The sequence below is a fragment of the Trifolium pratense genome, linkage group LG3 (assembly GCF_020283565.1).
Source record: "Trifolium pratense cultivar HEN17-A07 linkage group LG3, ARS_RC_1.1, whole genome shotgun sequence".
NCBI classification, from domain to species: domain Eukaryota; kingdom Viridiplantae; phylum Streptophyta; class Magnoliopsida; order Fabales; family Fabaceae; genus Trifolium; species Trifolium pratense.
This window is the reverse complement of record NC_060061.1, coordinates 5,395,541-5,417,891: the sequence shown is the minus strand read 5'-3', so window position 1 is coordinate 5,417,891 and position 22,351 is coordinate 5,395,541. Positions and strand designations below refer to the sequence as shown.

At 30.1% G+C, this 22,351-nt stretch overlaps 3 protein-coding genes and 1 non-coding gene across 5 annotated transcripts; 1 reads left to right on the top strand and 3 right to left on the bottom strand.

Moving 5' to 3' along the window:
• Positions 1-3,922: 3,922 nt before the first annotated feature.
• Positions 3,923-4,765, bottom strand: LOC123915620. Its single transcript, XM_045966809.1, has one exon. It carries the CDS (start codon positions 4,631-4,633, stop codon positions 4,028-4,030), a length of 606 nt encoding a protein of 201 aa, XP_045822765.1. The 5' UTR covers positions 4,634-4,765; the 3' UTR covers positions 3,923-4,027.
• A 2,157-nt stretch (positions 4,766-6,922) lies between these two features.
• LOC123915619 (uncharacterized protein At3g28850) lies at positions 6,923-9,242 on the top strand. The gene has a single exon (XM_045966808.1). The coding sequence runs from the start codon at positions 8,005-8,007 to the stop codon at positions 9,133-9,135; it is 1,131 nt and encodes a 376-aa protein (XP_045822764.1). The 5' UTR covers positions 6,923-8,004; the 3' UTR covers positions 9,136-9,242.
• Positions 9,243-11,507: 2,265 nt separating this feature from the next.
• Positions 11,508-11,579, bottom strand: TRNAC-GCA. The gene has a single exon. It is a non-coding gene; the product is annotated as a tRNA-Cys (tRNA).
• Positions 11,580-13,237: 1,658 nt separating this feature from the next.
• LOC123915618 (DCD domain-containing protein NRP-B-like) lies at positions 13,238-16,124 on the bottom strand. 2 transcript variants are annotated; one of them, XM_045966806.1, is made up of 6 exons: positions 15,692-16,082; positions 15,276-15,661; positions 14,512-14,612; positions 14,015-14,098; positions 13,733-13,843; positions 13,238-13,633 (listed from the first exon to the last, which is right to left on the bottom strand). In XM_045966806.1, exons 1-6 carry the CDS (start codon positions 15,934-15,936, stop codon positions 13,562-13,564), a joined length of 999 nt encoding a protein of 332 aa, XP_045822762.1. In that variant the 5' UTR covers positions 15,937-16,082; the 3' UTR covers positions 13,238-13,561. The 2 variants fall into 2 exon arrangements, with proteins under 2 accessions (XP_045822762.1, XP_045822761.1); XM_045966805.1 differs by having other exon boundaries at positions 15,276-16,124.
• Between the last annotated feature and the right edge of the window lie 6,227 nt (positions 16,125-22,351).

The window sequence follows — 22,351 nt, the reverse complement described above, 5'->3', positions numbered from 1 at the left end:
AAAATACGTCAACTATTGTTCAAATTTCTTCTTGATAATTTTTTTGTTGAGGCCTACATTACCCCTTGATAATTTGGGAGTATTTACCAAACCACCAATAGAATAAGCCACTTAAGTAAATTTTCTTGTTGTATCCACAACCACAACTAACTTCTAACAAACTTTTACTTTGCATGCATATGACTTGTTCTCACCGGTTCTTGGTAAATACCCCCAAATTATCAATGGATAGTGTAGAAAACACATAATTTTTGGTATAAAATTATTGTTTAAATTATAGATCAAACTTATATACTCGCGATTGATATAATTTAATTTTGAACTTAATCTAAAATTAAGAATTTTATTTTTAACTTAAAAATTTAAATGTTATGAATATTAATTAATGAAAATATAAAAAATCAATTTTAAATATTAGATAACTCACACCTAATTGATTTTACCTTATTTTCAAGAATTAAATGTGACTGTAGTCATACATTTTAACAACAAATAACACCAACATTAATATATCTTGTAAAGAATAATATCTCTCTCTCTCTCTCTCTCTCTATATATATATATATATATATATATATATATATATATATATATATATATATATATATATATATATATATATATCACACATTTTCATGTATTAAATATGATTCTTTGAGTCATACATGTCACATGAAAATGAATATTATATATGATTAAAATAAAAAGTGCTCGTAAATTTTAACTCATATATTTTATTTTATTTTATTTGTACGGAAACCCCTATTACATCCATGTATCTATTATTGATTAAATTGATTATTATATTTAAATAATTGCAAAATATTTTGTAATATTATATTATTTCATCAAAATTAATTATTTGTTTCATCTCAAAATGTTTTTAACTATTCTTCTTTATTTTATTTTTGCTCACCTACATAAAAATAAGAGATATTATTGGAAACAAACGAGTATCAAACATGTTATTCTTTAACTATTGTATCTCCTATGTTCCCTTGCTCCTCATTACAAACAAAAAATCATTCAATTATCATTCAATAACTGATGTACTTGGTTTATAATATAGATCTGATTCATCGCATGTTTAATAAATCTAAAAAAATAATTTTTTTTTCTTATAAAAAGGAACATCGGGAATATAATATTATAAAAAAAACTTAATTGTCAAAAATAATTACCCTCTTTTTTTTTTTGAACCAAAAATAATTACCCTCTTATACTATTAATTATAAAAATTTCCATCAGATATTTAGATATATAATACTGTATGTATTACTAATATGATAATGTCTCTTTAATTTTATCGTTATTTTCTTCATCTTTATTTTTATTTTTGGATAAGGTTCCCCGCCCCCAATGTTATTTTTAATTTATTAATATACACGCACTCCTGGTATGAGATTAGAGGTTACACGGGATGTCAATATAGTTGATATGTATTTGCACGCATTAATTATACTTTTAATTTAATTATCTAAAAAACATAACTAATATGATATTGTATGTATTATCAAAAAATCGTGTAAACCCGTTCAAGAGGTGAGTGAAAACGTGCGAGTTTGAGTGATTTTATTGATTTTATAGAGTTAAATCGTATAAACTAGTTTTAACTTGCAATTTCACTCTAAATAATTTTAACTACGATTTAACACGAAAATAATAACTAAAAAAGTATGATTGATGAAATTTACAATTTAAAGCGAGATTTTAACAATTGTCATCCTTGGTCATAGTGGTAGAAGTGAAGAGAAGACAACATTTTCTGCTCTGCTCAAGAAAAGAAGAGGTATCCATGAGATGAGTGTCCGTAAGTCGTAACGTTGAGTTACAGATGTGCTCCCATCTCTTTCTTTAGGGCGGTGAAGAGTCGACTAGGAATGTTTGGAGAGTAAAGAGAATAGTAAATCGACTTTGAGCGGTAAGCTTATCTCTAGTTTCAATATTAAGAGGATTGTAAAGCTGAGAATCGTTAACATTCAAATCAAGATCACCAACGTACAACGACGTTCTAACAAACTGATTCGTGTTCGGAGCAGTAACAACACCGTTCGAAGGTATAACATCTGGTGTCAAACTAATTGGTGTCATTTGATCCTGACCTATATATAATTATTTATTCAATGTGTGTATCTATTATTGACAAATACGTGTCATCTATTTGTCCCGTTAACAAATCAAGAATGGTATAATGTATGATCATTATCGTATATGCTTTTATTCATAGTTGTTATTTTTTTAAAAATTTTGCAGTGATATCAATTGTTTCCAGAAATGTGAAAAAGCTTGTAGATGCGGGGATATTTACTACCTTCAACTTAATAATCCTACAAAAAAACGTGTATGTTTAATTTCATATATCAGTAACAAATATTTATGATCATATGATGATGTGTTATTTTATGTATTTGTTCCATTTTTTTTTATTAGCCACAAATATTTAACTTTCTTTTTGTTATGTATCAATGATAATTGATAAATATTTGTCTCATATTGTTTATGTATCAGTGCTAAATATTTATCTCATTTGTAGTATTTATCAATAAATAAATAAAGGGAGCTTCTACGGTACATTCGAATAATTTGAATGTACCGGTACATCAAGTAAGTAAATTGATAAATTAACGATTATTTTTATGAATTAAAAAATTATTAACCGATTATTATATTTTAAAAATAATAATATCACAAGAAAAAACACAATATATTGTTTATAAGCATGATACTAATTTTTCTAATATTTTCTTAGAAAAAAATTCAATATTGACTATAATGATGAATAAAAAATCAAAAAATATCAAATTTAATATTTTTGACAATTTTGATGAATAATATTTAGTTACTATAATCATTTTAATGATAAGAAAAATGATTTCCTTTAAAAAATATTCATTTACATATTAATTTAGTTACCTGATGTACCGATACATTAAGAATTATCATATGTACCATAGAATTTGCCAAGGGGGCTTCTATGGTACATTAGTAAGATTCTGATGTACTGATACATTAAAATGTATTAACCAATAGTAATGTTGTGACCCCGTGTCCTCCGCCGTCTCAGACTGACTCTTTGCCATGTGAAAGAATAGAAGGAACAAAACTGAGAAAACGAACAACCAGAGAATGATCTCTGAGAGAGAAGAGATGGAAGTGGAAGAAATTGGAGATGGTGAGAAAAGGGAGTGCGTGATTGAGAAATTGTGGTTGAGGAATTTGGGTTGAGAAAGGGGAGAAATTGAAGTTGGGGTTTAGGAGGGGTTGTTCTTCAATTGTGTTGATGATTGATCGTGAAACTAAAGTTAGGTTTAGGAGTGGATGAATTTGTTCTTCAATTGTGTTGATGATGAAGATAAATTGATTTTTCAAATTATTAAATTAAATATTGAAATACAATTTGTATAATTTATGAGGTTAAATTTTTATACATAAATATACCAATACAACAAATTTAGTTGACTTTTAAAATATAACCTATAAATAATGATGTGGACAAAAGTTAATTTTCTATCGGTTGAATTGGCTATTGTACCGGTACATCAAGTTTTAACCAAAGCACCGTAGAATTTGCCTTTAAGCATTTTCTTTAAGCTCAACTCCAATTGTGTCCTTATAAATTTCTAATGACATCATAACCAATTAACCATGATTTAAAAAGCTGAAAATATTCGAAATATATAAATCCATATACAACTTTGTTACAATTTAAAATCCAAAATGCTATGTTTTCTCAACACAATCCACTAAGATTCAAAAACACAATTCACTCAATTGTCTGCTTTGGAGCCCCTCACATTAACCTTCTACCTGCAATGTCATTTTCACGATCCCTAAAGCTCCAATGATTTAGTCAATTTAGTTTTATGAGCAATTCATTCATTCATGATAGAAATAAATAATTAGTATTAAATTCATTCCATATTGATATTTGGACTAGTCGTCCAAATATAGCATTAACAATTTAACATACTCATAAATAAATTTCATTATAGAGCATGAACTAGGAAGCCTTTTCTTAACAAGAACTCTAATCTAAATTTGACCCTTCTGTAACCGCAGTAGCAGCTGCAGCAACAATGCTTTTATTAGTTTTTCCGGTCGCAAAGAACGTGTTGAACAATGTCGGCTTCCATCCGAGTTTCCAAGTACTCATTGTTCTTCTGCTCCTTGTAGGACTACTAATAGAGTATGCAGTTGCAGCCATCCTCATCTTCTCAATCAATGCTTCAATATTCACCTCTTCTGACAAAATCTCCTCTAGTTGTCTTGTATCAATCATCAACTTCACTTTCCACACACCATTTTTAGCCGATGGCAATACTTCAAGAGCCGAACCATTCGACAGATTCTCCACGTAATCACACGCCGCGTTCTTTACTCTCTCATCATTCCTAGTTTTTTTGTCCTCCTTCAAGGGAAGAACATAATAAACAAGACCATAGCTTAAGCTCTCTTGGTCCGATAACGGTGATGACGCACAACCTTGTCGGAAAACACCATAACCGGGGTGATTTTCGAGTACTTGTGCAACTGTTTTAGGACCTTTGAATTGTAAAATAGAACCAGTGTCAGTTAAAACTCTGATAGAGTGATGGCATTCTCCAGTTGTATCCTTGAAAGAACAATTCCCCATTTGATTGATAAATTTCAGTGATGAATGCTTGAATATAATTTTCAGTGTTGTTCTGTTACTGTTTTATAACAGAAGAAGATATTGAGCTTTGTTCTGAAAGTTTGAAATCTCTTGTGTTCGGCAAAAACTTGTCCTTATACTGTCATGCCACGTTAGTTACTGTCCTGTCTTAGATTTGTTTATGTATTGTTTGTGTAGTTCTGTTTATGTTAGAGTTGGTGCCCATGTGAAATTGGACCGTTGGGGATTTATTTACTTTGAGAATTGAAAAACATTGGATTTGTGATAACAACTGATCCAAAGAGAAAACAACAGAATAAGAGGTAGATTCTTCAATTTATTTATTATTGAGAAACAAACAAAAAAAATTCAAATATGGGAGCTAGAGGCTCTGCATCCACCTATGCTTTCTGGTGCAATTGTTTAATCCCATTTGAACTGCTTGTGATGTTCCACTATACAATCCAAAAAAATTTAAAAAAATATTGGACAAAATAATTTACATAACTCTTTTGTTTTATTTTTTTAATATAGGATATTTTTTATTTACTCTCTGACCGCGGTGTAAGCAAAATATGTCAAAAAATTATTCCCACTAGGTAAATGAGAAGAGAAAAAGTTGACATTCAACCTTATGAACTATGATGTACGAGTTGGGATCCTATTCATTAATAGAGAGATCCCAACTCACAATATATTGGCTGCAAACTAACTCAAGTAAATTGTTTTATTTGTAGGATAAGGAGGTTGGATAGTTGTATATTATGTTCAATGTATGGGGCAAAGGATGAAACTTACCTCAATCTTTCACGCATTCAGAACATTGGCGATCATTCGATTAAGTTTGAGCTGTTTTTATTTGAGTTATTTGATTAAGATCAAATGGTTACCTAAATTCTGAATACGTGAACATTTGATCAAATCGATTGCGGTGAACCCGATTTCAGGGCAAGGCAATGGAGTATCACAAATTTGGTTTGTGCGTCCATGTTTTTGTTAATATTTTTCATTTTATTATTCAATAAATTTTTTATTTAATTTTATAATGATGCATTTACTCTAATTTTTTGTCAAAAATAGATTTAATTAAGCTTGGCTTTTATCTTGTGCAAGTATCGTATGGGAGTGGGACTAAGGTGCCAAAAGTAAATAAATGGTAATTGTAAGTGATTCCAAGGTGTTCTTGGTGATGCCAAGTCCGGCTTCGTTGTATCTGTGGGCTTATGGTTGGGCTGCAAACGGAGTCTGAAATCAGAAAAATTTCTCTCTTATCTCGATATTTAACTCTTTCACTCCTACAAAATACTCAATATTTTCATATTAGGTGTACCCCCTTTTATTATTAATTAAGCAAAAAAGTATTTTTCTTTTATCAAATAGTCTAATGACTAAAAATTTATATCTTAAAGTGAATAAACGAGTATACTAGTTCGAACTCAATTTCTATATGTTAGATAGATAATGAGACAAACAAGAAAATATGTTATTAGGTAGATAACTAGTCCTCCTTCGTCCCAATTTGATTGACACAGTTGACCGTTGTGCACAATTCACACATGTTGCTTTGACCTTATTTTACTACTAATAAACAAAAATAAATATTAGCATATAAGATATTGTTTGATTCGTCTCGATGAGTATTTTTAAAATATCAAATTTTTATAATTTTTTACTATTATATAATTAAAAATATTAATCGTCAAAGTTATACATCGCCATGCGTGAAATATTTAACTCTGTCAATCAAATTGGGACGGAGGGAGTATCACATAATTTTAAGAAGAGTAAACTGTCAAATACCTCCCTGAAATTTTAAAATTCGTCAAATACCCTCCTGAAATTATAAAAAGTTAATCAAATTATCCCCTGACGTGGACTCTGACTGATAGTGCCAGGGAAACAATTTGATTGACTTTTTATAATTTCAGAAAGATATTTATCTATTTCCAAATTTCAGAAAGATATTTAACAAATTTTAAAATTTCAGAGATATTTAACAATTTACTCTTTTAAGAATGGAATGAAACATGTATAAGACTTGGCTTGAAATCGCAACCACGCACGCAGTAGAGTAAGGGCAAACAAGACAAAAAGTCAAAAACATTCCGCTAGGTAGATATATGTGAGGTGGGTGTGTCTGAGTGGTCCACGTAAATAACACACTTGCCAGACGTTTATCTTAAGGTCTGCATGATTCCTACTTTCATTATCACCCACTCAATCACTCTCCATGTAGGTTTTGTCCTACATAATATATAAGCTTAACTAGATGGATAATTCTCTAATTAAAGCCACATAAATTTCATATTCACACTCACCACGCCTGTATCAATCTTAGTATTGCATTAGAGAGAGTTACAATTATCTTCAAACTAGTTAGTTTGCCCTTATCCACACATTGAAGTCTTAAACAAGCGGTACATAAATGTAAATCACGCGGTAAATTGACATAGCACACAATATTTTATTCATATCTTTTCCTCTTTTAAAATCAATTGAATTTATTTTCATACTGTCTAAATATCACTGCTCTTTTTCTTAATCATCACTACTTTCACATAAATTTTGTGTCCATAATTTTGTTGTAAAATTATCAAGTCTAAGAGGGTAGCGCACTTTGGGATGCGGAGGTGTGAGACAGGAGGAAAAAAAACCCAACTCCCTAACCTAATGCGGCACCGGGCTCGAATACCCCTGATTCTGCAAGGCACATGAGTCTGAACGCTATGTTGAATGCGTGAGATAGACACTACACTACGTAGGTATTTGTGCAAATTAGGTGTCGATCGATCCTAGAAATGGTGTTACAAGTAATTAATTAATCAATTACGGGCCATTTGTTATAGGCGGATTGGATAAATCAACTGGTTAGAGTTAAGATCAGTGAAATAAGTTAAGAAGTAGATGTTCTGAATTCAAATCTTGTTATTTAATGGTTGCATAACTTATAGATTGTCGTAGATTTTGCATAAACTTTAATATTATGAAGGAGCTCCGGGTTCAATAATTGTTTTCACAAAAAATCGAACATAAATTTTTTAAAATTAATATTAATTTTAAACAAACTAATTAGTTGCTTAAGCCCAATTATTTAGTTCAATGATATACTCCTAGGTAATTTGATATAATATATTTATTTTATTTTTGATTGGACAAATATGAGTGATTATGGAAATTCCTACCAAAACATATTTTCTATAGTTAGTCTATATTAAGACACGTACCAACACTATATAGTATATGCAAACTTTAGGATAATAATATGTGGGTGAGCATTTGAGTAAAAGAGTCACTCACTACATATCTAGCTAGCATTTTGGCATTTGTAGATAACAAACACTATACAAAACACAAAGACAAAGAACGAAATTATGGGTTGCGCATCTTCTAAACGTGTTGATGCCACCGCACCCGCCGTATATCAACCACCACCAACTAGCTTCGCCGTCTTTGACATAAACGCCATAGAAGAGCCATGGCTAAAACACCTCAACAACACAAACACCACCACAATCTCCCATGAAGAAAAACTCCCTCCCCCTATTCTCCACATCCTTGATGCCACTGAAAAATCTCCTCAATCATGGGATGAAGTTAGTAAAACACTTCAACACCTCAAACCCACCGTTCAAGTTCAACCACCACCACCATCACCACCACAAACACCACCACCATCACAACAATCACAACCACAACCACCACGTAAGGTTGCTTCATTTCACACACTTGAAGAATTAGATGCAAAATTAAGCCCAAAGAATAACACCAACAAAGATTCAAAATCAGATTCCAAACAACCACAAACACAGTTACAAAAAACAACAAAAGACGATGTTGTTGTTGGTGGTGCTGGTGCTGATGCTGGTGTTGGTTCAGTGAAAACATTACTACCTTCAGTATCATCGAAATTAAAGGATAACATATTCATAAAGAAAGATAGATTGGAGAAACAAAAAGAAGAGAAAGAATCAAATTTTGAAAGGTTAAGAAGAGACCCATTAAGTAACTACCCAGAAAAAATTCCACCAAACGGTAACGACGCTGTAGTAATATACACAACGTCGTTACGTGGTGTAAGAAAAACATTTGATAACTGTAACAAAGCAAGAGACTTGTTAGAAAATCACAGGGTGATTTTCGACGAGCGTGACGTGGCACTTCATGGTGGGTTTTTGAAGGAAGTTAAAGAGTTGTTGGTAACAGAAGAAGAATCAGGTGGTGGGGTTGTTTTGCCAAGGGTGTTTGTTAAGGGAAGATATTTGGGTGGTTTAGATGAGTTGATGGAGCTTGATGAAACGGGTAGACTTGGGAGGATATTGAATGCGACACGTGTGGAGAGAGGTGTTGGAAGACAAGGTTGTGGGGGGTGTGGTGGAGCAAGGTTTGTTCCTTGTTTTGATTGTGGTGGGAGTTGTAAGTTGGTTAGTTCTGTTGGTGGTGAAATTGAGAGGTGTCCTAAGTGTAATGAGAATGGGTTAGTTCATTGCCCTGCTTGTATTTGAATTTTAATTAATATACTTTGTTTAATTGTTGTTTGTAATCATATTGATGATTCATATACTATAGTACTGTTTTATTCATAAATAAATAAATCAAATTTTACTGTCAATTGTGTATATGTATGTACTATTGGACATGTTTATTGTGTAATTAGATTAATTGTTATACTTTGTATATTGATTTTTGGGATTGTGGATTCTGGATTGTGGGTGTCTGTCTTTAAAATTTATCATTAATACTTCTATTTAGTACTGTTCTTGCAATGGCGCAATGGAACACGGTTGATTGCTTGAGCTGGTGATGTGATCGTAAGTTTTTTCTCCGAAGTAAGGATGTATAGTACCTACAAAGACATTTCAATGTCAAAGTATAAGATAAGGTGAAGAGTATGATTTTTATAGTAGTTGCTTTCATCTTGCTTATAGAGCTGTCGAGGCGTAGTCGGAATGAGAGTACACGGTTCTAGGTTTTGCTCTTATAGATTAAACCCCTCACTCAAAATCTCTCTAGGGTGTGCTTAGGTTTTTAATTGAATTATATGGTTGAGTGAGAATGAATTTCTCTTTTATCTAGTTGAGATTTCTAAGCTTGGAATATAAAAATGATGATTTAGGATTAAGTTTAGGGGTTGTAATGGTTTTCTTGCCATTGATGTTGATTTTGTAGGTTGTTTGTTCATTTAAACTATGTGAAATTGAATTGAGGGTTTGAATAAAGTGAAACCCTTCTTTCCTTTCTCTTGCATTTTAGGGAAAAGTTTTAATTTTGAGAAATGAATTGCATCGCTTATTTCTATTTGATTTCATGCTTCTATGTAACTTTTGAGTAAATTGATCTTGTTCAAATTTGATATAGTGACAGAATAGAATGATGAGTTGAAATTCGATATATGTATGAGTTGCTTCTATGTAAAGATAATAAGAGAGATTGATTAAATTGAAATTGATAAAATGAGGGTAAATTAAATCTCAAATTTGTATCGACCTATCATCGACAATTTGTTCATAACTTTCTCCAATATGTCTCTAGATTCTAGAAGATAAGAACTATTTCAGCTCAGCTCGTTCCTCATGTTGAGTCCTTATAATCTCTCGTCTAGCCTCGTAAGTTCAATGGGCAAGTTCAGTCTTTATTTCATTCGGCCAATTTATTGGGCCTCAATCTCTGCCTATACACATTGGACTTATTTTGTAATAGTCTAGTTGATCTTTGAATTTTTCTCTTCCCACCACCGTGTTTCTTTTCTACCCCCGTTTTTTCATTTTCGCACTTCTATACAAATTCTGGAACGCGTTTTTTGAAGTTTTTCTAGAAAAATTCTTGATCTTTAGGTTGTGATTAATTCTTAAGTCCATATCGTTATACTTAGAATATGTTATTCCAACCAACCACACCAAGTATATGTGTTCAATTTTTCAAGAGTTCATCAAACTATCAATTTTCTTGTAAAAATAAAAAAATGAAACTATCAATTTAAAAAGTGGAGTTAAAAGAGTAGAATTTTAAGATTTGTCCTATCTCTCACAATTGTTTTTAAGTGTGTGTGGGAAAGGATGTAAAATGAAAAAAAAATTGTGTTGATTCTGAAGTGGTGGTTAAAAATATTCTAGCTAGTAAATCAGTCAACGTTACATGGGTGCAATACTTATTCAATGTTACATAGCTTGAATATTTAAACACACTCTTTGTACATACTATATATCAAGACTTCTTAATCAACTTCTATCTCTTTATCTTTTAATCTCTATTTGATATACATTTATCTCATAGACATATTCCAAAAATTAAATCTGAAACTTATAGAAATAGAGACAATCATTATTCAATATAACAAAACAATTATTTTTATCATACAAGTTGATTCTAAAGTGGTGGTTAAAATTATTCAAGCTAATAAATTATTCAAGTTGATTCTTACATCCCTTGTATTCCCTATATTTTTACAAAATTGACGAGTGTTTGTCATTCAAACAATCTTGAGAGGAGGTGAGTGCAATGTTTCCGACAAATAAGAATGATCGCTTATCAAAAAAAGAATGATGAATGTTCTTGACAAACAAAAAAAAAAAAAAGAATGATGAATGTTAGTTTGAAAAAATACTCAAGAGTACGTCAAGACTCGAGCAATTTTACCTTTTTTTGTTTTCATTCTACACTTTTCAACAAATAATAAACCTTGCAAAATAAAATTTACTAAAAAATTTATAAACTATATTTTTATTCCTTTGTAGACTATTATTATTTTTAGAAGTGTATGGATAATATTTGAGAAATCAGCCAAAAAAAAATAAATTGTTGGTAGTAACTAGTAAGCGGAATCGATTATGTTATAGTTTTACTGGAGAAAAAGAAATTTTTAAAAATTGATTTAAATAGGGCCCAACCGGGTTCGAACCGGTGACCTCTTGATCTGCAGTCAAATGCTCTACCACTGAGCTATGGACCCATTTGTTGTTATGTTTGTATCGGCTAATTATATAAACCTATACATGTTATTCCATTCTTCATTTCTTATCACCAAGTAACACGTGAAAATATAATGATTAAATATTTAAACATAAATAATAAGAGAGTGAATCTCATTTTTATAAATATAAAACTCGTAAGTATTTTCGTCTGATTAATATATTGATGTTTAATTTCAGAATCCATTAACTTTTAGGCCTTAAAGGAGGCCTTAAATATTTGCAAGATTTTGGGTCAAAAAAGTCTCAAACTACATAAAGTATATAAAATCTATCTTTTGATATTAGAAGTAGTTTAGGGAGGGTTGTCAAAGTTTTTATGAAAATGCCTAACTTTTTAAAAGTCTAAAATAGTTTGTTAGCCTAATTTATAATAATGATTTTACTTGTGTGTTGTTATGTTGAAAACTCTAAAAAGTATAATTTGGCAAAATGTTATATGTGACAGACTTGTATTTAAAATCATATGTATAAACATCAACATGAGTTTATCCTAGTGGAAAGTACTCAAATCTTTTATACATGAGATTAAACCACTATGTTTATTGAAATGATGAGGAATTTATATAGTATGCATAAAGTATCATATATGTACAATTCTTATTGTAAGCCAAATAAAAAATTGAAGGTTGAAATTTTCAAACTTAGACTAAACATAAGCAGTTCCTAAGATGGATTAAATGGTATTACACTATTACATGTTGCCTTAAAAATCTAGATTAAAATATTTAATTTGCTTTTATTTCCACACACAAAATGGACTCGGTATACTTTTATCTTTTGTTTATTTATATATATATATTCTAAACATTACTAAAAGCCAAAAGAAGTGGTAAGAATATGATATTTATCTTTACTTATACTGCAAGGCACCTCTCTCCAAAGAAATAGCTGTAGCCAGCTAGTCGTCGACATACCAACTGCCAAATTGAAGCATAATTTAATCACAAAAATGAAAATGTGTAGTGGAAAGAATGCTTCTTTGTTTTAACTCGGTACAATAATATGGAGTATTTATTTATTTATGGATGTATAATCAACGTGGCTTTTAAGTTTATCTACTTCTATGACCAATCACCTAACACACAACCAAGAAAATGCTTTTGGCATATTCGTATATTGGCTTTTGGTTAGGAATTCAGATTACCAAACCATAGCACATACAAGATTCATAATTGAAAGCATGTTCATACTCTCAACAAGCCATACATACAGCTATTATTCATCACATAAGTCTAGTCATCATCATTCATGAAATAGATCACCTAATATATTCTCTCCAAGTAAGCTTTGTTCCAAATTGTACGTACCAATGTAATGACATAATTAAATGGCAAAGTAGAAGATTATTAGTTCTGAAAGACTAGGTAAAAAATCTTTGTTGACTAAGATAATATTGTACTAGTCTAATTTCCCAAGTCAAATTGTTGATTTTAGAAAAATCAAAACGCATGATGATTGAGAATGTCAAATTTAAGTTGAAACAATCATCGAACAACAATTAAAACTAATTCATTTTATACTAAGAAAAGAATTCGAGTTCAATTTCAAAAGTCGTCAAAGCACAGTCCAAACCTGGGAAGAAAATCTAATCTCACGAACTAATATGATTAGAGATTTCTCTTGTTGCAAAAACCCATAAGCAAAATAGTTCATTCATTCTTATTGCATTCTCCTTAATATGATATAATAGTATTATACCAAACACAAGAAAAATTGGACAACCATGTAATGTATAGCAGCCTCTATAAAAACAGTAGAACACAATATATAGGCTGAATATCCTCCGGTAAATATATATATATATATATATATATTCACTTTGTTTTTATATATCTTTGGACTCTATTTGTAAGTCCATAGTTATAAAAACAAACCCATATCTCTAATTATCTAGTACTAGTATTGTCTTTCTCACTTGTTGTAATTGCTTTTCCTTTATTCTTTGTAAATTGTAACCTTTTTATGCTGCCATAACCTTGAAAGAGTCGTTGGAAGTATCTTGTTCTTCAAAAATATCCAACAGAGACAGTGCCTACAAACCAAAATAGAAAGCACAATTTTTAGTTTGAAATGAAAGATGAAAAAGATGAACTACAATCAATATATTGAGCACTAGTTAAAGATTAAATACCTCGGGCACATTCAGCTCAAGACGGAACTTAGGACCGTCATAGTGATGAAGAATTGGCCTGAAAGAATCCTCTTCTAGTGGCTCACAAGTTTTCCTAGTAATCACTCTTACCTGTATTCATTCATCAATGTTTATCAAAACATTATTAGCTTCCACAAATTAGCAAATCAAAGAGACGCAATAAAACGCAAACTCGGATCCTATACAGCCCTATGGTGCAACAGCTGCAGGGACTGACGCTGCACCATACAGAAGTTTTAGAGGTTGGATTGAAGATGTTACCTGAGCAGGGAAACGAGACTCGCCAGCGCACTTCTTGTCCTCCCAAGCTGTTGGATCAATATTTGTTCCTCCAAAGCCTGCAGCCTGAATAAACCAACACCGCCACATGTTATGACACTTCCAAAATGCATTCTAACATGAAACTGAAAATGATTTTATTTTTATGCCTAATGCATACATGTAAAAATAAGCTATCAATTTAGTCCATATACTATCACACTAACTACAATTTAGTAATATAATTAGTAATTCTTAAGAGTATACGAAATCTGTCAATTCAGTCTTTCTATTAAGATATTAGGTCTAAAATGACAGATTTTCCTATATACTTTAGAGACTCAGTAGACGGACTTTATATACTTCAAGGACTACCTATTGAATTTATATAGTTTAGAGACTAAATGGATAGTTTATTTTAATGGATAATTCAGCTTTCCTAACAAACAGTTTCATTAAATTAATTAGGTGAGAAAGGTGATATCAACCAAGTAACATACCTCAAAGACTCCATGGAGTTGGTGAGTTGTGTAGTTGTAAAGAAAAAGGGGCAACCCAGGAGTAATGGCCCTAACTGAATCCCTGTATCTTGGAGGCAAACCTAAAAATATACACACAAAAGAAAAAACATAATTAATACTAAGGCTATTATGATAGTGATGATAATGATAATTAAACCTTTCAAAGATTTCAATTGACATTAAGAACATATTATTATCCCATATTCCATATATGGCTAAGTAACTAAACACACCCATCTAAAATCTATATGACATATGTTCCAAAAGTACAACTCAGTTGATAGCTGCAGAAACATTGATATGAGTGGTCTGAGTTGTTTGAACCCGGGATTTCCACACTTCTATTGATCTCCACATTTTTAAGCCGCTATGCTACTAGACTAAAAAAAAAAACTATGACATATAATCTAAAATTACAATAACAAAGGCAACAAGGCTAAGCCAATAATTACTGCAAAATTTCAGGCTTCATAAAACTAAAAACCAGCAAACCAATCAATCAGTACAGTAAAATCACCCAAACAAACATGGAAACCAAAATAAAGCTACAAAATATATTATTATAATTATAATATTACATATTATAACATATAAATATAAATTAGGAATGGATCTAATCTAACATATAATAATAATAATAATAATAATAATAATAATTGCACAATTAAAGGGGGAAAAAACGGAAATAATAATAAGAATTGCATAATTGAAGGAAAAAATTGAGAAAAAAAAGAGGAACATACCAAAGAGTTGCCTTTTGAGATTTTCAGCCATGGTATCATTGTTACAAACAAAGATATACCCTCCAATGGTTTCATTCCTAGGTAAAGACTCAGATGGTGGCAATGTTTTGAATCTCTTATCAGAAGCAGCCTTAGAATCCTTATTCTTGTTACCATCACTGTTGTTGTTGTTGTTGTTGTCTCCATGTTTCTTGTTAGGGTTTGTGTTCTTCTTAGCAGATTTATTGGGTAGATGAAAAATCTCATCTTCAACACCAACACCAACAACATTGTTTCCCTTGAAATTGATATTATTCAAGTTGTTGTTAGCATTAAAATTACCATAAGATGGTTTTGAATAAATTCCTTTGTTGAAACCACCATTGAGACCAACATCAACAACACCAAACATGTTGTTGTTGTTGTTGTCCATGTGTTTCCAAGCATGATTGTTGAAATCAGAAACAGGGGATTTTTCAAGAGAAACAGAGTTGTTGTTGTTGTTGATTTGGCCACCGACTTTGATATCAAAATTTATTCTTTGATCAGCAGCAGGTTTTTTGGAAGATGAATAACTTGTACCCCAAATTGAATCATTTAGAGATAAGTTTGCTAGATTTGATGTGTGAACACGAAGTTGGTCACTGAATTGCCAAAATGATTGTTGATTATTGTTGTCCATATTCTTCAGTGATTGTTGTAAACTTCAAAGTTAAATCTCAAATTTGTATGAAGATGATGAAGACTATAAGAGTATAGTAGCTATATATATATAAATAAGAGACAGAGAGATTTTTGAGAAAAATGTTTGAGAGAAATGACAACAAAGAGTGACAAGTGTTACTTCTTATATAAAGAAAGAAAGATGTCAATCAAAAAGGCTGAATTGGATATTGTATTTTTTTTTATTTTTTTTATTTTTTTTTTGTGTGTAAATAATAATAATAATAATAATTTATTGTTTTCTTTTTTGACTAAGTAATTGATTATTGTTACTAAATATTTTTTATGTATTTTTCTTATGGTCATATTTTTTATTTTTATGTATTTAAGGCTTAGTCAAAAATAAATTTTAATGTATTGAAGGAGTATTTAGTCTACATTTAAGCCAAATTCATATATATTTTCACTTATATTTAAGTCAAAGAAAATAACATTTAATTAAATAAATTTTACTAAAATTTCATAAATATTTTATTATGTCATCAGTATAGAAAAATATTAATGAATACTTACTTGCTAAGAAAGTTTAAATTTTTTTGTTTTACAATGAGCTGATGATCGAACCCATAATCTATATCGTACTACTCAAATTTCTCACCACTAGACCCTAACGGCTTTAAAAAAAAGTTAAAATCTAACACCTTAAAATATTAAGAATTGATTTTTATTACATTGAAATTTCTTGTATTATTTGTTTTATTTTTTGACTTCTAAACAAATACCTCAAAATATTTGTTAATATGAGTGACGTTTATATTATAAAGTGCAAATAACATTAATTTTTTTCGTCAACATACGGTATTCAACACTAATATTTTATGGTCAAAATTCAATTTTTGAATATATTTTTATATTAACTTGTATTTTAAAAAAAAATATATTTTAAATATCCAACAATGTAAACTGAAGTTGGATATCAAATAATTTAATTTTATACCAAATAAAATTAGATGTTTTATTTTTGGTTTTCATTCTCTGGTTCCTATGGGAAGGAAACTCTGGTAGTCCAGAGTTCGGGGCGAGTTCTGACATCAAGTGGTTTCAGTCTCCTCCCAAATGTAGTTGCGGAGGATCGAACTGTGGTCATTCCTATCAAATTAGATGTTTTAGAAAATACAGTACTAACTATACATATATATAAATTAATTAAATCCTATTTAATTTATAAAATTATACTAATAAATTAATTAAAAAGAAAATGTAATAGTGTTGAAATGAAACTTCGGGGGAAAGCAATACAAACAAGGAGTTAACTTAACTTGGTTGAGGGTTTGCGTGTAACTGCCAAATGTCGAAAATTACGAAAATTGATGGTAATTAAGATTTAATTTTCATTCATTTATGGAAAATTGAATTCTAATAATTAGGTGATTAGTGAGTGATGATGATGATGCAAAAACCGCGTACAAGTGATGAGGTGGCATTTGGATTTAGATATTTTCTAGAAGACGTTAGAAGAACGAACAATCTCGTGACTCACTTCTCACTTCTGATTCTCAACAAGATTGAGTTCACACCAACATTTTCTTTTACTACTCATCACTATTTTTATGCAAAATGTTTTACTGCTCTTTTGTCTGCAAGAAAACGCACAAACAAAAAAAACAACTTTTTTTTTTACAAACCATACGAAACCAATTGAAAATAAGTAATTGGATTTGGATTAGTCTAGTGGCTAAAGATTTGAATATTAATATATGTTAGATTAGATTTTATGTTCAAATATTATATCATTGATTTTGAGGTAAATTTTACATTTTTAAGGCTGCGAGAAGACAATGAATAGAGTCTTTACTTGACGTGGAGATTGGAAAATCTATTGGTTTGTAGCTACATGACACTGATTTTGAAATGGATTGCAAAAGGATAGTAAACGACCTTTACAGCAAAAGAATCTCCAGTATTTCTTTGACCTTAGTGCTATTTCAAGTGATTGTGGAGCTATTTTAGCTTCAAATCTTGTGAACTCTCATGTTAAGTTCATTAGAAGAGAAACAAATTAAGTTGCTCATAGGCTTGTCGAGGCGGCTACATCGCTAGCTAGTTTCCACAATTTTATCGATATTTCAACATGTATTTACGATATTATTATGAATGAAATGAGATACATAGTTTACTGTAAAAAATAAATGATAATGTCAAAAATGTATATTAGTGCGTATTATTTTATAAGTGCATTTTTTTTAATACTCCTCCTCGACTAAATATCTTTGTGCATCCAATTTGATATTCGTCTTCTTCGACTGAATATCTTTGTGCTGTATCCAATATGATATTCAACACTTTTCAACCATGAATGTTGTTACTTTCTACATCTTGTCATGATACAGGGGCATATTTTTTATGTATTGCTTATGAGTTATTGGTTATGTAATATATGAGCATATTTCATGTGCGAATTATTGGTTATGGGTTATTGATTATAATACACAATCATATCTCATATAATACATAAGATGTGCTTATGGGTTATCTATTATGAGTTTGTTGTTTATAAACAAAATTGTATTTGGTTTCAACTTGATTTCTTCTTTTTTATCTCCGTCTTCATATTCATCATCTTATCCTTCTTCTTTCATCATCTCATGTTCTAATGAGCGTTGAACTATCATACCATTGATATGATATTTTGTGTTTTTGTATTGCATAATTTGGTGGGTGTATTTTTATATAAGAAAACTCTTACGATATATTGCTATATAGATAACACTCTCATATATTTCTTATTCTTTTTTCTTATATTATTCATAACTATATAACTTTGTACTTAGAGCTACAAAATAAAACAAAGTTCTAAATATTCTAAAGACATTCTAAAAATTATAAACAAAAATATAAATCATAAATCTTAATAATATCTATTTTCTTGATCAATTTTTTATTTTATTTTAAATAAATATCTAAATTATATTTAACTATAAATTTTTAAATATATATCTAGGCATATTCTCAACAGTATCGTGGCTTCAAATGGTTGTATGCCTTTAAGTTCGTGCTAGCAAAAATCATGTCATGCGCTCGTCATATGGTTAGGGCACACAAGAATCTAAGGGTTCTTTCTATTCGAGTCAATCTTGTTGTCACAAGGGCCAACGAAGATGAAAGTGATGAAAATGTCGACGATGGAAGTGATGAAAGCAGTGAAAGGAATGATGTGGATGATCGGATCCATTGGAACATATGAAATATTTTGTGTCAAAATCAGTTTGTAAAAAATTTGGATATCCATTGCAGTGGTATGCATCCATGATGGATGAACTTTGAAGATATTACGAGAGATACAAAAAAGAAATATTGGAACAAATAGATGTTGAGGTACGATTAAAGTAGAAAAGAAAAATGATGTGTATAACAGTTTAAAATTTTGAAAACCAAGTGATAAAACAAATTAATATAATATATTGGACGTGCATTGTGATAAAAAATTTAAAAAATATTTGATAATTATGATTGTTTAACCGTTTAAGATGGTCTAGCTCGATACTCAACTCAGGTCCAGTCTAAAACATGATTCAAATTAATATTTTTTTAATCTAACATTGAATACTTTTTTAATTTAACTCAAGCAATAATGTCAATATTGTTAATTTCACACTTTCACTAAAAAAAACTCAGGACTCATGAACCGTAAAAAAAAACTCAGGACTCATGAAATGTGTAGTTTTGGTATTTTCCATTTTGTCTACCGACCATAAAAAAAATCTTTCTTTTTATTTTCTTAAAGAAAATAATTGAACTTCCTTTTTTTCTTGGAAGAAAAAGGATTAAATTTCCTTAGTTGCTAAGATATGGAAGTTTTGACGCGTAAGCAAGTGCAAAAATAGTGTGAGACTTTGAGTGTTTATGCATGCCTGCGTGTGTGACACTATTGAAAACATTTGGATGTGTGTGGTCCGTAACCAGCGGCCACCTCGATTTGTGTCATCTTCAATGAATCTTAATTTTATTTTTTTGGTTTATAATAAACTGAAAATCGAATTCAGGACCTCTAACATTCCCTTTGTTTGATGCTTCTTTCGACTTCCAAATTACCACTTCATCCAAACTCTTTATCAAACTTCAAAATCTTCAACCAAATCATTACATAGTTTTTTTTTTTTTGTTTTACAGAAAATCATTACATAGTAACTGATTAATTAAATAAATGATGAATTTCAATAAAATATTTTTTTATTTAAATCATTAATACATGCCCTTAAAACAAATGCTAATATTTCTTTAATTATTTTATAACTTGACAAATAAATGTAACTTTTTCCCTCACTTCTCTCAAATCTTTGATTATTTTAAGTTTGACCATGCGTGTTAAGAAACAATAAATTAGATAAATTAAGTCATTAACATTATTATTATTTGTTCTTGCTAAGGTTCTGAGACCTAACCGGTGACATTAGGGAAGGTCCTGGTCCTATGTAGTTCTATTGGTGACCGGTGATGTGGTCTATTCTATGAGCATCAGGCTAGCTGGGTGCTAGGCACTGATACTAGGTTTTATGAGTAATTTAGTGAAGGAAGAACGTATCCTAGACTTAATGACCATAGGCCTATATATAGAAGAGTCTAATGAGAGTAGTGAGCTAGATAGTTGAGGGAGTCATGGAGAGAATATAGGAAAAGATGGAGATCATGGGAGATGAAGTAATCTCATGTGTTTCTATTATTCCGGGCATACCCATTGACCCATGACTTGGTCTCATCCATATCCACTTGGGATGGACGGTCCTCACCCTATTGGGCCTCTCGCCACACCAGCTTGGTGGCCCATTAAGCTCGGGGAACTAGCCCAACACATTATTATTATTATTATTATTATTATTATTATTATTATTATTATTATTATTATTATTATTATTATTATTATTATAATTTAACAGTTTATGAGTTTTTAACGAATACCGTTAATCTTGATAAACATCAATAACATATCAAATGATTTTCAATTTATTTAAATAAAATTCGTATTCATTATAATATTATTCATGATTTGTGTACAATATATGTACCACTTGACTTATAAAAAATCTTTATAAATATCTATTTGGCATGAAGCCATGAATTACTAAAAAATATTCAAAGTTCAAAATCCTGTATATCAGAGGCCCAAAACAGTATTGTCGAAAGATGTTTATTCTTTAGGCCCCCATGGTTCTTTTCTCCTCCTGGATTTTACTTTTTTGCCCTTCAATAAAAACTTCGGTTTCTACGAACCGAATTTTTTTGCCTTGAAAAAAAAAATTCGGTTTCTGTTAACCGAATTTCCCCTGAATTTGAACTAGAAAAAACTTCGATTTTTGCGAACCGAAGTTTTTAGCGGGCAAAATTAGAATATTTGGGGTATAAAAGATATATGAGAGGCTTAGAGAGAAAACATCTTGTCAAAAAACAAAGAGGCTCAAAACCATTTTTTCATTTAGGCTTCTTGGTTCCAATATTCTCTTTCCCTCTGATGACTCTCTTTTCCTCCCAAATTTTATTTATGTCGTTGAATAAAAACTTTAAAATGCATTTTACGAAATTTTCTTAGTTCAAATATTATTTTTAACGAAAAAAAATTAAAAAAAATTCCAAAATTTGCATCTTAGCACTCGCCCCCAACTTGACAAACAAAGAAAATAAAATTTACTCTCACTGTACCCTTTTGGCCCAACATTTCATTTATAGGACTCTGCATATATAATTGTTTATTTCAAGACTTTGAAAAGAAGAAACAAAAGGGTCCAAACCCCTTTAAATGAAAAATAAATGCCGGTTTTTTTAATAAAAATAATATTTGTTTTATAGTTATAGTTAAAAAGAAAAAAATAATACTTGACCAAAAATAAAATAAAATATTATGATATAAATAATTAAGAAGAAACAAACTAAGAGTAAAATGATATCCTTAATACTATTAAGACAAGAAACATCAAGGCGCCTAAATCATGTTTATTAGCCCGCCTAATCTCTCCAACCTTCCAATTTCTATTTTTTTAATTAACTTCCAAAAATTTTTTCAATGCATCCTTAAAATATTAAGACAATAAACATTAAGGCGCTTAAATCATGTTTATTAGTCCGCCTAATCCTTCCAACCTTCATTGCAAAAATAAAATAAAATCCTCCCAACCTTTCCATTTTTATTTTTTTTAATTAACTTCCAAAAAAAAGATTTTAATGCATCCTTAATCCTTATCCTTAATATATTAAGACAAGAAACATTAAGGCGCCTAAATCATGTTTATTAGCCCGCCTAATCTTTTCAACCTTTCAATTACTATCTTTTTAATTAATTTCCAACGCATTGATTTTCATCACATTCTTATATATAACAAACAAACAGACCATATATCTCTTGAATTTGTTATGCAGATACAACTTATATCTCTTTGAACATA